General features: G+C 44.0%; 1 protein-coding gene across 1 annotated transcript in view; it reads left to right on the forward strand.

The window, feature by feature from the left end:
• The window catches only part of KCNH5 (potassium voltage-gated channel subfamily H member 5), a 240,538-nt gene extending 225,891 nt beyond the window's left edge, over positions 1-14,647 (forward strand). Inside the window, exon 11 of the mRNA XM_032789186.1 lies at positions 13,523-14,647. Within this exon, the coding sequence (XP_032645077.1) occupies positions 13,523-14,467 (945 nt within the window). The 3' untranslated portion in view covers positions 14,468-14,647. The remainder of the gene's footprint in view (positions 1-13,522) is intronic.
• The last annotated feature ends 4,056 nt before the right edge of the window (positions 14,648-18,703 follow it).

Raw genomic sequence — 18,703 nt, forward strand, 5'->3', positions numbered from 1 at the left:
CAATCTCTCAAGTGCATCAGGGTCTGCGCATGCTCCAGCTCAGCTTATTGAGTGGTTATGTCAGTTAGTTCACTCAAAAATTGCTTCACAAAGCCATACAGCCCATTTTTTATTTGTGAGCAAGGACTGTACGTGCTGTGTTTCTTCTTGTTTATACAGTCCTAGGGTGAAATCCCGGCCCCACTTAAGTCAATGGCAAAACTCCCATGGATTTCAGTGCGGCCAGGATGTCACTCCAGAGGTTCAAAATCCCACCATGTTCTACAGGAGCAGCATGACTCTGTTTCTTACAGGAAGTCAGTATTATTCAGTGGAATTCTCCCCACAGAGCAGGAAATAGGCTCAAGAAGGGAGGACAGCAAGACTACTAAATGGATGAATAATCTGTGGACTAGGTTTTCCATAGCTCTTACTTGGCCACTCAAGAGAATAAAGGAGAGTAAAGCCCCTCTGCCCTTTACTCCCAATTGCAGCTCCAACTCTGGATGTGGGGATAAGGGGTGAGCAAAGTCTGACCCCCTGATACTCCCTATTGCGAGCAAGTGGGCCGGGAGGGAGAGAGAAGGGTGGAGAGTGGGAGGAACTTTGGGTCTGCCCCTCCCTCCTCCCACCATCCAGGCACACAGAAAGGGCTTGCTACACAGGGATGTTATTTCGGAGTAGGTCAAGATGTGCATTCAAAGAACTATAGCTATTCCAGGATAAGAGGGGCCACACAAGGAGTTGTTCTGGAATAGCTAGAGCGGAATAGTTATTTTGGAATATCTATTTCAGTCAATGTAGCTAAGCCCTAAGTTGCATCCTGGAAAGAGAAGGAGTGACTAACTGTCCCACATCAGAGCAAGGTGGCCTCAGGGGAGGAATTATGCCTTTCTGAGTCTCAGTTCATAGGTGCTGACTCTGGGGGAAAAATGGTGGGTGCACCCACTGGCAGCCCCCCATCAGCACCTCCCCCACTTCCCAGCGCCTTCCGCCCACTGGCAGCCCTGCCAATTGGCTCCTACCTCTACCTCCCAGCACCTCCTTCCTACTGTGTATCAGCTCTTCCATGGTGTGCAGGAGGCGCTGGGGCAGAGGGGGGAGGGCTGGGGGAGGGGGTGGAAGAGGCAGGGTAGGAGCATGGCAGTGGCGGGAAGAGGCAGGGTGAGGGTGTGGCCTTGGGGGAAGGGGTGGGGGTGGGGGCTTGGCCTGGATCTAGCTCTATGTGAGGTTTGAAGCATTTCAGGTGTGAGTGGGTACATCTTACAGGGCATCACCATTCTGTGCTTGGCTGTTACATTAGTGTTTAAAATGACTAAATGTATGTTGAGTTTCCATCTTGTTGTCTATCTGAGGCGCAAGAAGCACTTCTTCAAAATGCTTTCAGAACTAGAAACCCAGAGTACAGCAGGCATCAAATACAACCATTAAAATTTAAAAAACCTGCCTTATTTCCCCCCGGGAGACAAAGGGGAGAAATCCACATTGTCAGATGGGAGTCGCATTACTTAGGCACAGATAGCATGGTGATGGGTATGGCGTAAAAACCAAATAGAGCAGAATGCCAATGATTGAAAACATGTCTTGCACTCATCCACAGTTGCATTTCTCTGCAAAGTGAAATGAGCAACAATGAAAACAAATTAGTTTTCCTTACAAGGTGCAAATAGCAAAGGGTGTTACTTAAAGTGAGGTTGGTTTGATGTCTAAATATATGCAATGTGAGACTTTTCTATCCTCACAAAATGTGCTTGCAGTAGTAAAAGGAACTTAACATTACTCAAAACTGTGTGTGTTCCTGGGGGTTTGTTCCCTAATTTAAAAGTCTAGCATACCTCTAATTAAACCTGTTCTGGTACCGCTTTTAGGATCCAGTGTCCATCTCTCAAGATAAGGGCCCGATTCAGCCTTACCCTGCACCTTGTGCAGACATTTACACCAGTGCAATGTGGGTGTTAAATGAGGCTGTTCTGATTTGGTAGCATTTCACGTCCAGTTTGCACTGGTCCAAGTCAGTGGTTCTCAACCTTTTTGGGCTCAGGACCCATTTGGAAACCTTGATAGCCTGTTGCAGCCCAGTAAATAGCCTTAGTGCAAAAAACACCCAGTTACTAAATATTTCTTGCCCCCCATGTATACTATATATATTAACATAATAAGTAGTGAGTACTTAATAGGTACACCGTGTGTACCATAGCAGTTGCTCCTGCCACTCCTGTCCTGTGGGGCTGGCAGGGCACAGCTCCACCAATGGGGAGCTGGCCAGACCCATTTTGTTTGAGTGATGCACAGCATCACAGCGCCGCTCACTCAGATTTGGCCTTGCCAGCCCCTCTGTCGTCATGGCGGAAGGGCAGCAGGGCCAAATCTGAGTGGCGTTGTGACCTCAGACACCAGATTCCAATGTCTGGAGCGGGGAGCTGACCCAAGCCAGTTCCATGGGACCATTGCTTCAGGAGATGCTACTGGGGTGACTGCTGTGCAAGTATGGAGTGGGTTCTGCACTCCCCTTCAGGGACTCCCACATCCTGGGGGCAGGACCCAACCTCCTCCCCTCCTGGGCCTCCCACAGGACCCTTTGACACATTCTGGTGACCCAGTTTTGGGTCGTGACCCACAGGTTGAGAAACCCTGGTCTAAGTGACTCAGCACAACAGAGCACTTGTTTTCACTGCGGTGTTAGCTCAAATTATCTATACGCCACTCCTCTTGATTGAACCAAGCCCAAGTGGGAGCAGTGACGCTGCAAAAGTGCACTCAAGCTGTGTCCCCACTGTATTACCAGCTGCAGCATCAGCAGCATGCCAGCTTCAACCCACACCCTCGGATGGGCCAGCTTGCTTGAGTTTAAAGCCTCACTGAATTCAAACTCGAGATTTTTGTGTACCCCTGGAAGTTTGGTTAGGGACAACAGTCAATTTACACCTCGAGCTAACACTGCATTCGACACAAGCCTACAGAATTGGGCCCTTCATCTTAAACTGAATTCCCACGAAAGGGTAAACCTTTAATTGTATTTTAATTTAATCTCTCAGTCTGGGCACTGTGGAATATACAGGAGAAAATTGAAAATAGCTCCTCCTTCCTACCAGCCAGTGGTCGACCTCTCCCAGTTTTTAAATGCTTTAGCAAAGCATGTGATGCATGGGACTGAGATCACAGCCTGTTCTTCAAGCTAGAGGTGTTGTGATATAGTTCAGCAGAAATTCAGATCTCTATCAAGCATATGACAGACAGGGCCAAATTTCCAACTAGCCTCTCTTGAATATGCTTGCCTATTTGCAAACCGATCAGCCTCCTTTGCTTCGTCTGGGTGCAGGGATGCCTCTCCCTGAGCTCAAGTGGGTGCCGTGCAAATTGGTCATGAATGCAGATTGGAAAGTGGCTTAAAATTTTGGTCCAAGATATCTAATGACTACAGCACAGAGCAAGTAGTAACATGATGATGCGGGTGGTGTTGGGCTCCTGTAAATTGCCTGTAGAGTGGCTATTGTGCAGGTCTCCTGGATGGTCTCCCCCAGTTGGTACCCTTCCTTTTCTTTACAGGTTACAAGGAGGTACTTAGAGAGTACATTATATGTCTTGAGTGTTGATGCAGAAATGAGATTAACTCCTTAGAGGTTAAGGTTTTTAAGGCCTGGCTTGACAAAGCCCTGGCTGGGATGATTTAGTTAGTGTTGGTCTTGCTTTGATCAGGGGATTGGACTAAATGACTTCCTGAGGTCTCTTCCAACCCTGATATTCTATGATTCTATGACGCCTTTCCAGCACGTTCTTAAATTCCCTTTGAAAGGTTTTTTTCAACCCCTTTTCCTGCTAATGACGTTTGCTTTGTTATTTTTTATGGAAATCTTCATACTTCTCCCCAGTCAATTTTGTAATAGTTTACAACAAAACTATATGAATATAGTTTATCTGCAGCAAAATTAAAATGTCCCTGGCAGGAAGCCTTTTTTTCTTTGCTTGCTATAATATCTGTGAAGTCAGGATCAATGAAAATTTGCAAAAAAGGCTATTATTTACAGCTTTTTTCAAGCAACCAGCAGACTAAGCCACAGAAATCTTCTTTTCCTCCTAAATCCAGCATGAAAGATTGTTTGTGAAGCATTCCTATTCTGGAGATTAACTAATTGCACAATAATCAATCATTTTCATTGCACAGTCACATATAGTGATTTCTTCCCTCCATGCAAATGGAGCAACGTTTTAAAGGCAAAACACTGCTCTGGGTACAGGAGGATTAAACAGTATTTATTGGAAAGCAATTAAAATACTGGTTAGAATAATTTATTTTTAAGACTGAATTTCACATCAAAGATATCTAAAGAGTACACCGGGCTGAAGAACAATGAAGCCATCATTTCCAGCCAGCCATTATGCATCCCAAGAGTTTATATTAATATAGTGAGCTCAGAAGTCATAAAGATTTACAGGGGAGCAAATAGAGTGAAGCAGTCTCAAGCCGGAGTTTGAAATATGGGTGCAGTTGCTGCATTAGGAAAGGCGCACCGGGGATACTGCACAGAAGTTTGCTTTCGGTGTTTGTGGCTTTAGTTTTCCTTCATTTCTGCCCATAAAGGCCAAGTCCTACCTGTGTGTATAAAAAGCTGAGTCAGAAAGATGAGCAGAGCGACTGCCCTGTGTCTTCTGCTGGCAGGGGAACCCAGCCAGTGCAAGATTCTAAATGGCTGGCCAATTCAGGGCCTGATCCATCCCGCGTGGGAAGATTTCCATAGATTTTAATGGAAGTTGGATCAGACCCTTAATGTGCTGCAGTGTTCTTTGCTGCTGCTTTGCTGTTGTCACAAATTGTTTCGTTGTCCTTCTGCTGGCTACATCTGCTCATTTTGGTTTGGGAACTAGCTGTTCTCATCCCTCTACCCCTTAACCGTAGCCCCTTAGGCCATGCTGTCTGTTCACGTTTGTGGCTGCAGAGGTCCTCTCACTTGGCATTTGATTTAGGTCTGTAGTGTAGACCTAGACTTAGTGTGGGCAGATCACTTAGTGTTTGTCTACACAGAGACACTCAAGAAAGTTAATCTGAATTAACTAAAAGTGAGAATTTAAAGAGGATTAGCCCTGGTCCACGCTACAAACCTATGTTGATATAATTACCTTGCTCAGGGTGTTGGAAAATCCACACCCCAGAGTGACACAGTGATACCAACCAAATTCCCAGTGTAGACAGTGCTCAGGTAGCTACCTCCTCTTGGGGAAGTGGAGTACCTGTGCCAAGGGGAGAATCCTTTCCATCCGTGTAGGTAGCATCTTCACTAAGTACAACAGCAACACAGCTGCTTTGGTGAATCTGCACTGCTGCAGCACTTTAAGTGTAGACAAGCCCTTGGTTGACTTCATTTACCCCTGTGTGCATATTCCTATTCAGAATTAAAGTGACCTGAATTCAGTTTAGTTTAATTCACTTCTAGAGAGTGAATTAAACTAAGGGCAAGTCTATACTACCAAATTGCATCAACCTAAGTTACATTAACTTACAACCACCACAGTAATTAAACTACTTTTGGATGTCCACACTACACTGCTTGTGTCGGCAGATGCATGTTCTCACCAGGAGCGCTTGCATCAATTTAATTGTCATTGTGGGGCATTGTGGGATGGCTTCTGGAAGGCAGCAACCGTTGATGTAAGCAATGCAGTGTCTACACTGACACTGCTTCTACCTAACTACATTAACATAAGCACTACTCCTCTCATGGAGGTGGCGTTATTAAATCAGTGTAGTGAGCAAGTTACGTTGGTGGGAGCACCATTGTAATGTAGACACTTAGAGAGTTAGCTAGTGTAGTGTAGACCAAGATAAATCAGATTAAGGCCATTTAATGCTGAATAAATGTCCACACAGAGATTTTGTGAAGTTTAGTTAATCCACTTTAAACAATAATTTGGATTAACTTTTGTGAGTATTCCCATGTAGACAAGCCCTTAGTTTCTCAGTGCTTCAGTTTCCCATTTGTAAAATGGGGATAATTGCACTTCCATACCTCACAGAGGTGTTTGGGGATCAATACTTCAGACTGAGCCACTCAGCTATTACAGTGATGGGAACTCGATAAGAACCGCAGCTAGAGAAACATTGTCGTTTATTTTCAGAACAGGATCTTCAAAAGTGACCAGTGATTTTGGTGGCCCAGCTTGAGCCAGCCATTTCATGGCCATATACCCTGTGTGCTCCCTCTTCATTGGGAAGCCCATGAGCGTCACAGTGAACAAATAAAAAAGTGTTAGCAGCTGGCATTGGTTCAAGCTTTCCCCGAGGCTAGAGTTAAGGAGGTGCTGGAATGTGTTGTGAACAAGATCACTGAGCCTGGCTCACCAGACAAATTCCATTTTAGGTGGCATCTGGCCTCCACAGCTGGGTGCTCAATGCTTTTGAAATATCAGTCCCCTTAAGGTGTCTCAGGTTGGTCACCCAAAAACGAAGGCACGTCTGAAAATCTTGATCCAGCCAGCCAGCCAAGATCCAGTGGCTAGAAGTTGAAGGAAGACAAATTGAGACAGGAAATAAGGTGCAAATGATTAACAATGAGGGCAGTTAATCATCACAACAATATATTAAGGGGTTGTGGTAGATTCTCCCTCACTGACAATTTTTAAATCAAGATTGGAAGTTTTCCTAAAAGAGATGTTCTAGTTCTAACAGGAATCAGTTCAGGGAAGTCATCTGGCCTATGTAATACAGGTGGCCAGATTAGAGCACAGTAGTCCCTTCTGGCTCAGAATCTATGAGAATGTCTGTCTATTTTGCTACTGGACTTGTTACCGTGAAAATTGAGTGCCATATCCAACACGTGTATTTCCACACATTTCGTTTGACTAGGTGGAACCATGTATTGTATTCCATAAGAACAACAATACGACATCCTAGCAATAGGAAGTTATCACCTGGCATGAAATATATGTCTTCTTTAACGCTTATTGTAATCCATCCTTCCACTCACTGGCCTTCGAAAATACTTTTGATAGTGGTGGTGCACCAACCTCCGAGGATGGAGGGAATAGCTATTTGCAAGGCATGTTCAAACAAGGGGAAGGACAAGGGTTACACTGCAAAGTGGTGGACAAGGCTACCGGTTCATAGGTAGGGCAGAATGTCTGGAGAATGGATGGAAAAGGGAGAGCCTCTGCATGTCCCAGGCTTGAACTAGTTTTCTCATCCTTCATTCCTGCCTCAGACTTCAAGGTTTGTCTTTAGGTTTGGTTACACTGCACTCTACCTGCTGAGAATGGCTCTGTATCAAATGTAACTATTGCTCAGTGTTGGTCACAGCTGGTAGAGTCTCTGTTTGGAATTGGCTCAGTATTGGGTTGGATTAACATTCAGACTGAATTACCTTTCATTACACAAGAGGATGAAAGACAGATCAGGGTTTAGATAAGCATGGAGAATCTCAGGTTACTGCTATCTGTACTGTTCCTGCCTTGTAGATAAACAAAACTCTTAAGTTTTGAGGGCTGACAGTCAGTTAACCTTTACTTAACCTTCACTAGCGCAATAGTCAACCTCTCCCCTCATGCAACCCCCAAATAACCCTTCAAAATAAATACATCAAAGGGAAGGAAAGCAGCAGTCCTGTCTCACAACACAGCTTTGTGTCACAGAGCACATGGTCACAATCCCTTGCATAAAGGAAATGAATTCTGACACTGAATTCCCATCATATTAAGAGGTTTAGCACTTGCTGTGAACAAGGAGTATGTTTCCTTACCTCGGGAGAAGCGCTGTACATAGAGATTAATTTAGTTTCTTCCAACTAAGTTCCTCTGGGGTCTGCTTCTGTTTCCAGTGCTTGGCTTTGGAAATGTCTGCGTGTAACCTCTCTTGGGGGAAGAAGAACTAGCTTTCCTGGTTTAAGTGTTTAAAATAAGCATGTCACCATTTCCCAAGGAAATTTCAGCTCTCGTGGTCTATGTATTATTCCAATTTTTTAATATTTCTATAACAAGAACATCTAGTAGCCCCATTGTGCTAGGCACTGTATTCACTTACAGAGGGATAGACAGTTTCTACCCTGATGAGCTTGCCATCTACATAAGCAAGAGGGGCAAAAATAGGATGGGAATGAGAGGGGGAAATGATTTGCCCAAGGTCACGTGATAGTTCAGTGGCAAAGTTGGGAATAGGACTCAGGCCTCCTGACTCCCCATCCAGTGCCTTATCAGTTGCCTCCAATGGAATTCGAGGCTCTGCTGACAGGTACATTTCAGGACCAAGTTTTAGTAGAGGCAGAGGTATGTGTGTACATGCATCCACTTTTTCATGCGCAAAGGCAGGATTTTTCTTGCATAGAGGTGTGTGTCATGCCAATGCTAATCTTGCTATGACTAGAATGAAAGAGCCTAGATATTTGGGGGGATCACTACGTCAAGAAGGTGCGAATTAGCTTGCCACCTACACTGCGCACCCTGGACATGCCATAACTGTGATGATCTTGGTCTTTCCTCCCACATACACTGTGTATGTCAGAAATGTGCTAAGCCAGGTACTCAGGTGATATAAACCGTCATAATTCCATTGAAATCTATGTAGCTATGCCAGTTTACATCTGCTGAGGATATGGCCTGAAGTTCTGTATTCAAGGCCTATCTCTATTAAACACATTGCCTAGAAATAACAATGTATAGTTCCCAAAATGTACATGGTCTGGGTTGGGAGATGAACTGTGCTGAACGGTCCTTGCGGGATCGGCGGGTAGTGATCGATCTCTCAGGGATCGATGTATCGCGTCTTGTGTAGACGCGATACATCGATCCCCAAACACACTCCCCGTCGACTCCGGAACTCCACCAGGGCGAGAGGCGGAAGCGGAGTTGATGGGGGAGCGGCAGCCGTCGATCCCATGCCGCGAGGACACGAAGTAAGTGATTCTAAGTCGATCTAAACTAAGTCAACTTTGAAGTTGTGTATCTTAGATCAGTCCCTTCCCCAGTGTAGACCAGGCCTTATATTCCAAAGGTATAAATAGATACAAACAAAAGAGAGCTGAAACATGCTATTTGGTTCTAGATGCACATTCCTTGCATTCACATGCACGGCATACATCAGAACCATGCTGCAATATTTTAGACACGTCACACAAACACCAGGCTTGCCAGAAACACGCTCTTCTATTCTAGATACATATAACACACAGTCTGCATGAGTCAGGAATGTTATTCTTTACTAAATGCATGTTGCATGCTCGCACACGGTCTGATCATAGCTGGGATAAGCTATTCTGCTCTGGGGGCCCATGACATCTACACACACACATTGCATATGTCAGGAGTATGCTATTATATCCTAGATCTGTTGCACTTACACTGACCATAGAGAGGGCAAGGAGCTCCCCTTATATCTCCCCCAGAGCTGTCCAGAATCTTGATGAGCAAAGCCTTGTTCCCAGTTGGTGCTGGTTTGCCTTCTAGATCCCTGAAAGGGACTGGGTGAAGGTGGGTCTGTGGACTGTGCCTCCTTTGTTGGGTGGAAGCAGAATGGGAAGCGCAGTGAGTGTCCAAGAGTGGTTACTGCTCTGGAGCGTGGAGCTTTGTGGGTGTTCTGTCTGACTTCTGCAGATCTCCCTCCTAGGAACTCCAGCCACAACCTCTTCCTCCTACTCATGGAGCCCAGCTCAGAGTCTTGCTCTACATGAGCAAGTTAGAGGTATTTCCTTCCTCAGTGCAATTAAGATCTGATGAAAATCGTGTTGATAGTCATCAGCTGATTCCCAGTTACAGCAGTCACATTTCCACTAGGAAAATGGGATCCTGTCTGGGGAATCTGTTTATTGATCCTCACAACACCCCTGTGAGGTAGAGAAGTGCTATTTATTATCCCAATTTTTCAGATTAAGAACAAGGCACTGAGAAACTAATCAGTGGGAATTAGGTGCCCAAATACTTTTAACAATCTGGCCCTAAGTGACTTGCCCTAGGTCACCCAGGAAATTTGTGGCAGGGAATTGAGCTCAGGTCTCCTGAGTCCTGAGCTAGCAGCCTAACTCCTGGACCATCAAGGCTTGAAAGCTAATAAAGATGGCCTACTACAGTCTGCCACCTACCCAAACACTGGCTGAATTGCTTTGTCACTCATATGTCACATGTCATACCTTACCAGGCTGAAGCAGGTCATCTCTGAAGCATGAATGACTTTGGTTCACCAAACATTGTACTATGCAGGGGTTCAGAGACTGTGGTGAAGGTCACCTAGAAAGACAGAACCCAAACCCACATGTCTGAGTGTTGCCCATATCTAATCTCCATGTGGATAAGGTATTCTTGCAAGATGCCTCCTGTATATTAAGTAGAGAAGAGCATTAATTTTCTGGAGCTTCGAATGGTCCACTTGGGGAGGGTAAGATATAATCCCTGTTAAATCAGCAGGTAATTGATCTTTTGGGAGTAGAATGTACAGTCATGTTGAATTCTGTTCTCTGTTTAAAGTTAACCAATGGCCAGGACCCTTTAGTACTTGGGATGGGAGATGAAAAGGAGAATTACAAAATCCGAGTAGAATGAGAACAGGGTGTGTTTAGTGTTGGGTGAATTGTGAGTGTTTGTTCCTGAGGGGAGGAAGAGAAATCAATCTCAGTTAAAAACAGGAGCATGGTCAATATTGTTTGTGTTCTGTTAGTAATGAGTGATGAAGAGAAAGACGTCACTTTCCTCTGATTCATTCTTATCACTAATCTACCTTTGCAGGCTGCATGGGGGAAGTTCTAACAGTTCGTTCCTATGGACTCCAGGTTGTCCCTGTGCAGTAATACCCAGTAGAAGTGGCATCCTGTAATGCACTGCACGTAGAGTGAGCCCAAAAAACTCTTTCCTTTGGCAGGGGTGGGAGAGCCCTTCCTTGTGTAGCTTTGCCAGGACTCCTGCCATATCAGTCCTTGGGAGCATGGGAATTGCTCACTACTGCAGAGCAAGATGCTGAAAAGGATCAGAGAGGGGCAGGATGGAAAATGGGGTTGTGATTTCATCTTGCCCTTGCACAAACCACACAGCAGGGCTAGCCCACCTGTGAGAACAGTGGATGAAGCAGCTTCCATGTTCGCAGAGGAGCTCTTCTGGAATTATTTTTCTAAAAAGTGGTAATATGGAGTACCACCAAACACTGATGTAATGGTTTATTCCTTTATTAAATCCAAAGGCCAAATGATATGTATGCAGTTGCTCTTAACACATCTAAACCCCTAAGTAATAAGCAATTAATACAGCCATACAGTAACAACCATTCCTAAGTATTTGATCAAGAGACTTCCAAAAGATCCACCCTAGAGGCAGCCCACTTATCCTGGCTGGATCCAGTATGATCAGGTAGGATGTGATAACTGTCTTTAGCAAGCCTGACTCTCCTATACAGTATAATAAACAAGTGATGTAATACTGACCATTATTATCTTAGGTGGAAGCCAGGTTTGGACAGTTCATGGTTGCCCCCTTTCTTGGCTTTTTCTTGGCCTTGGCTAAAACAAGATATGGCTGTTGGTCCTCTTCCTTTTAGATTATTTTAAATGTATGGATGGCTACACCTGGTATTTTATCGTCTCACATAGGCCCAAATTTGAAAATAAGACTGGCCTGTTAAGGTTACTATAAATTTATTACACCACAACACAACTTTCCTTTGTCTATTAAAACCAGTTTCGATCATTAGAGGCCCTTCTTTTTTTTTATGAGCCATATTTTAAGCTTAGCATCCTCTCCAGACCTGTCTTGCTAGCTGTTAGGTTCAAAAATTTAAAAAAACGTATGTTTTTGGCAAGGACTTATTACACTTGCTTAACTGCCTACCTTTGTACACAAGCTAATAAGCAGATATATTTTCTTACCCGAGCTAAACTAACCTTAACCCTTTTTATTCTAAAACCCTCCTACAAGCCCAGAGAGGGACTGTGTCTGCTCAAGATGTCGTCTCCACAGTCCTCCTCCAGGGACCTGCCCGAACACAAAGCAGTGGCATAACTGTTATAGTCTATCAGGAAACCTTTGTCATCTTTGTGAGCCACCCATTTGAATACCTTACCAGTTAGCCATTGGCCTTAGTACACCACCTGTGCATGTTCGGTGGTCAGAGAAATGTGCATATGTTCTGCCTAAGTAGATCCCCCTTGGAAAAAACAACAAACCCTCTGTATCTTCATTTAGAGACTGGGGCTTCAATTAAAAGTAATTAATTCCCTCTTTAATCAAAGGCAGCTTCTATTAAATGTATTTTCTGTCCCCTATGGCTTGCTTGATAGAGATGTGACTACTGCAAGAGGGCAGGCACTAATCAAGGGCAGCTTCTAAATGAAGATATGAATGTATTAAATCTAGGTCAAATAAAAGCATCTTCTATGAGTCCATGCCTTTTAAACTGGGCTTGTAACAAACATGTTAATTTTCTACATTGTTATAAGCAGCTGCATCTTCTAGCAGCCCACAAGAAAATATTTACTGTATTTGAAAGGTTTCTGTGAGGAAACTGTGGGAGCTTTGATGTCCACATTGCTTTCAGATTATTTTAGTAAGCTAAATTCCTCCTTACTGTAACTCCATTCAAGCCAATGCAATTGGCCTTACATCTTAAGATGGGTTCATTTTACGTGAGGCTTGAAAAGAAATATGTGTTTGCATATACAAGGAGATCTTGGAAGTATATATTTTAAAATATTTAATTACGGCCATGCAATAAATTTCATCCATCCCATCCTTCACTCTCGTTCTGCTAGTCTGTGACTAAATCTGTTTAGATGTGCCTCGTTTTGTGTCTAGACTCTCTTTCTGTGACTAGGTCTGTTCCTTGAGTGTCCTGTTTTCTTGCTACCGATTCACAACAGTTCTTCTGACCTCACTGATGACATCCTGGATTCTTTCTTAGCTTAGGCCACTGTTCATTTGCCTCCCACTTTCTCCTGCGATTCCCCACTACCAGTCTATCCATATTCTAGTTCTTATGGATCTTCTGTTGCTCTGTTTACAGACATCCTGTTTTCTCCTAAGAAACCAAACAAAGCCCAGTTTATCAGGTAATTGTACGGTTTAGTTCCAAACCAATTCCTGAGCTTTGGGCTCATTCTGCCAGAGAACATTGTGGTCTGATCAGTGCTTCATTTTTGCCAGGGGTTGCCCTGGCTGCGCTCCGGCACCTCTGGGTTTGCCGTCTTTATTATGAAAGTTAAAAAATTGCTTGAGCCCAGGCACCTCTATCATTACAAATTAAGCACTAGATATGATATTGTAATAAACTGCATTACATTAGTCTTTAAAAGAACCCTCACTTTTGAATTACTTGACACATCCAAACTGAGGACGTTGCAATCTGTGTGACCCTACATTCCTGTCTCTGTTACCCTCATTATCCCATGTTAACCTCATCTTCCCTTATTGGTTTGTTTGATTATTTTGTTACACCCACTTGTCTTAAATTAGACTGGAAGCTTTTCAGGGCATAGGCTTTTCTGATCAGGACTATGCTGTTTCTACATCTTCGAATTACATTAGCCATAGTTTGGTGTTTAAAATCCATTGTCTTCTCACCGTGTTTTGGGTTTATCCCTTACAGATTATTTTCCGAAAAATCAGCGATGTCAAGAAGGAAGAAGAGGAGCGCCTGCGCCAGAAGAATGAAGTGACCCTGAGCATCCCTGTGGACCACCCTGTGAGAAAGCTCTTTCAGAAGTTCAAGCAGCAGAAGGAGATGCGGAATCAAGGCCCAACACACATCGACCCAGAGAGGAACCAGCTTCAAGTGGAGAGCCGTACCATGCAGAATGGGGCCTCTATCACTGGCACAAGTGTGGTCACTGTGTCTCAGATCACACCCATTCAAACATCCCTGGCTTACGTGAAAACCAATGAGACAATCAAGCAGAACAACAGGGATGCAATGGAGCTTAAGCCAAATGGCAACCCTGAAAAATGTCTCAAAGTTAACAGTCCCATCAGGATGAAAAATGGGAATGGGAAAGGGTGGCTTCGACTTAAGAACAATATGGGAGCCCCAGAGGAGAAAAAGGAAGACTGGAATAACGTCACAAAGGCTGAGTCAATGGGGCTATTGTCCGACGACCCCAAGTGCAATGACTCAGAGAACAGTGTAACTAAAAATCCATTGAGGAAAACAGACTCTTGTGACAGTGGAATAACAAAAAGTGACCTTCGTTTGGATAAAGCTGGTGAGACTCGCAGCCCCCTGGAACACAGTCCTATCCAAGCTGATGCAAAACACCCCTTTTACCCCATTCCTGAGCAGGCCTTACAAACCACACTACAGGAAGTCAAACACGAACTCAAAGAGGATATCCAGTTGCTAAGCAGCAGGATGACTGCCCTTGAGAAACAGGTGGCAGAGATTTTAAAAATATTGTCCGAAAAGAACGTGTCCCAGACCTCTTCCCCCAAGTCCCATTTATCACCCCAGTTGCCCCCCAAAATACCTTGTCAAGATATTTTTAGTGTTTCAAGGCCTGCATCACCTGAATCAGAAAAAGATGAAATCCACTTTTAACATATATCTATGTGTATATATGTATACAGTATATATGCAATTGTGTATATATGCTTGGATACATATATATATGTGTGTGTGTATACAATAAATATATATACATATATATTTTCACTTGCATCCAATATGACTTGAACACAACAAGGATTTTGATATGTAAATATTGCATGTCCAGCTGGATTCTGGCCTGCCAAAGAAAACAATTATTAACGTAGATATTGCTTGTATAATATGCAGTTGACTGCATGCACACTTTACATTTATTTATAATCTCTATTATGTAATAAAAGGATTAATTTTGTTTAACAAAGGCAATGTTACTATTTAAAGAATCAGGATCCAACCTGCCAGTATTGCCATGAGAGTTTTGATCTCAGGCTGGGTGAACTAAGCGTTTCTTTCCTCACTGTCCTCTCTGCTGAGTTAAACGATAGATTAACATGAGGCCGAAGACATGCTCAGTCTTCTATTAGAATCACTTCCTGGTATTGTTGCATTGTGTTATAATGTATATCTAGTGGTAGATTTATGTTTCCCATAAAGGAAGTGGTGGAGTCAGCTGAATTTGAAGGGACAGGAGGCTATGGTCTTAAATGTTGGAGATTATCACTGGGGGGCGTTCTGCATGCAAAGCATTTTATCTCAACGGCCCTTCTCCTCTTAACATTGTACATAAGAAACAATAATAATGAATGATTATGTACAAAACAGCAAAACAGAACATCTCACACACACATCCTGTATTTCTTTTTGCATGTAGGACGGCAGAAACTATTATTTGAAAGCCTCCTTTTAGCAACACACTTCATACCAAACTGTTAGAATAACCTTATGTCGATTTTTGTAGCAACACTTAGCTACAGTGTCTGAGTCTGTCAGGGTACGTGTACACTGCAATTAGACACCTGCAGCTGGCCCGTGCCAGCTGACTCAGACTCATGGGGTGCAGGCAAAGGGGCTGTTTAATTGCAGTGTAGAGCTTTAGATTTGGGCTGCAGCCCGAGCTCTGAGACCTCCCACCTCGCAGGGTTCTAAAGCACAGGCTCCAGTCTGAGTCCAGACATCTACACTGCAATTAAACAGCCCCTTAGCCCGAGCCCCACAAGCCAGAGTCAGCTGGCACGGTTCAGCCACGGGTGTGTAATTGCAGTGTCGACACAACCTCAGTGTCTGTTAGAAACTCCATTTTTTCAAGGGTTGATGGCAGCTCCCAAAAAATGGCTCTTGGCTGAGACATCACACAAAAGGTCTCAGTGAGGGAGAGGGAAATTTAGGCTCAGCTCACTGGGAGGTTGTAGCAAGTAATGTACAAAAACTGACATTAAATGGTTGCATTAATTTTTCCCCCTTTTTAAAAGGTTGTTTGTAACTCAAAAATTGCCAGTTCAGGGGGAGAAAAGATCAGGCTGTGTATTCACTAAGGGTGACATTCACTTCACCCACATCGAGCCCGGGTAATAGGGCTGTGGGAGGAAGAGGCGTGGGAAATCTGGGGAAATGAAATCAACCCCATCTGGGGACTGGGTGCCTGATACAAATGCTACTGAACTCAATGGGATTCTTAACCTTGACTTTGGTGGACTTTGGATCAGGATGAAGGTGCAGGACTGCAGCTCCTGTACAGCCAGTTGTACAGTGAATGGGGTCATTCGCTCCTACGACCCCTTACCAGAGCCCATCAGCGCCCTCCACGCTGGCTGGTGAACAACACACTGAGAGCCCACATGCAGTGTGTGCGATTGCTTAGCTTACAGCATCACATTCATGCATTGCCAGCACGTGACATTATAAAGGGCGCTTACGCCAGCCCTCTCCACCATCGGTGAACTTGACTCAGCTTGCTACAGGATTTTGAAAAAATGCATCTCCCACACTAGCGAGACTTTAAAATCTGCTTGGGCCTGATCCACTGCAATCCGAAATTGGCGCAGGTCCATTGACTTTAATGGAGCCACACCAATTTACACCAGCTGCGGATCAGGGCAAATACTGCTTGTGCAGGTGCTTTTTTCAACAAAAGTGCCCACAGGGGTTTTAGAACATGCATAGTTGCTGACCTAGACTAACACAATGGACCATAATGACTCTAACGGAGGAGTTCAGTAATGCACTTTTATGGCCTCCTGTGTCATAATCCCACTTCCTAAAAAGTGCCTATAGCAAATACAAATTTGCACAAAAAGCTTTTACAATCAGTCAGGTAAAATAGATCAATTTTCATAATTAGTATGCATCCTTACCAATTAGGCTGTCAGAGCCATTGCTTTTCATCAGGTAACTAAAAAAAACCAAAACCCAAAACAGTTCCCCTGTGCAAACTGAATCATTTATCGCAATGGAAGGGTGAACTTGCCTCTTAATATCAAATTGAAAGACGTAATTCCACAAAAGACCATACCAAAGCCAAAGACGTCATTGCGGCTGTTGCGTCAATTCTCAGAGGCTTTTAAGACACAATTTTCTTTCTTTTCTTTTTTCCCCTTATGCCCCACCCTTCAGGAAAGTTACAAAGTGTGTGGCTGCGGGAGGGGAAGATTCCACTTCAACAACAGTTGTAGACAATTATTTTCAAAGCCTGGTGCCTAAGCAGCCCACTCACTTTGCTCAAAGTTACGTACTTCCTTTTTGTGGCTGCATTTTTGCACCTGCTATTCTACTGCAGGTACAAATCAGGTAGCTGGAGATACATGAGGCAACCACAATTCATTTTGTGGATACAAGTTGCACTTGGAGAAAGGGAGGCCAGACTTAGGGATTTACACCCTTATGTGTCCACAGAGGTGTGGGGGCTACATATGCAGCATATGTTTTGTGGGTAGATCTTAAGTGCCAAGCTTTACAGATTTAAGTGTATGACTTTAATCTTTGGTTAAAGCTGATACACAGCAATTAATTAATTTTCCTGGGTCCCTCTCCAATATGCCTAACTGTTGCACATGTTACAGGAATGTGGTTGATAGTAGCAATCTTGCCAAGTGTTATAGTCTCTGCAGCTCCCCTCTCCTTTGCAGTGGAACCAATGTGGTTTTGCTGCTGAGGTTTGAATGGCAATCCTGGGAGCCAGGCCTCTTGCACGTCATGGTGCACAACTCAGCTGCGGCTCCCTGCACGTCAGCACAGAGGGTGAGGTTGGGAGAGGAATGCACTTGGGGTAGATCCAGGTGAGCTGTGACTATGCCTATCACCAGCCACTTCCACGGAGGGCTAAGGCATCCTCATTGGGTGTAGAGGCTATTTGTCCGAAAAGGAGGATTCTTGCCCTTCCATACCCCCTGAGCCTCCCAGGGAATAGCCTAATTACTCAGACTGTACAGGGGACAGGACTTTGACCCATGTGCACATAACTCCTGTTTCATATTAACAGGGAGTTACATGAATGAAGCAGGAGGGGAATATGCCTCTGTGTTATTCTGCAGGATATAACAGGATGCGTTAGGAAGCCTTAGCCTTAACTGTGAATTTCTTTGCCTTTGTGGGGGCTTTAGTTCTTTCTCTATAACTGACGTTAACCAGAACTGCATGGCATGTAAGAGGAATTTTTTTACACTCTTAAATTAGCTGTAACTTAATGTGGCTTTTCAATGAGAGAACATGTAACTAAACTAATCTGACCTTGAAAAAATTTTGAGATAACTGTATCGATTACAGTTCAGGTACAACTATACTGGTTAAAAATGCATACTGGCTAAAAGCTATGCATACTATAAACTAGTAAGTTCATGGAACATACAAGGTTTTTCCAGGTTAGGTGTCAATTCTTGTGCCTGTGCTGCTCTTCGTCTGATATTCATAGGTGCTGGAACTAGGGGTACGGGGGGGGCTGCTGTCACGTCCCCTGGCTTGAAGTGGTTTCCATCATAGGCTATGTCTTCATGCAATCGATTGCTCGGGGATCGAAATATCGCGTCTCATCTAGGCTACGTCTTCACTACCCGCCATATCGGCGGGTAGCAATCAATTGCTCAGTTATTCATGTAGCTGAAGTTGTGTATCTAAGAGCGATTTTCCCCCGTAGTGTAGACCAGCCCATATAGAGGGTTTACAGTTTGGTGCAATGGTTCTTAGCACCCCCACAATACATATTGTTCCAGCACCCCGATGGTATTCCTATATCATCACAAAGATCCACTGAATCAATTCATATCTATATGAAGCAATACATACAGAGCCAAATTTTCAAGGAGTGCAATGGCTGTTTGTACAGTAACTGGGGCATGCAAATTGGATACTCATTGG

This window comes from Chelonoidis abingdonii, chromosome 4, assembly GCF_003597395.2.
Source record: "Chelonoidis abingdonii isolate Lonesome George chromosome 4, CheloAbing_2.0, whole genome shotgun sequence".
In the NCBI taxonomy this organism is placed as follows: Eukaryota; Metazoa; Chordata; order Testudines; family Testudinidae; genus Chelonoidis; species Chelonoidis abingdonii.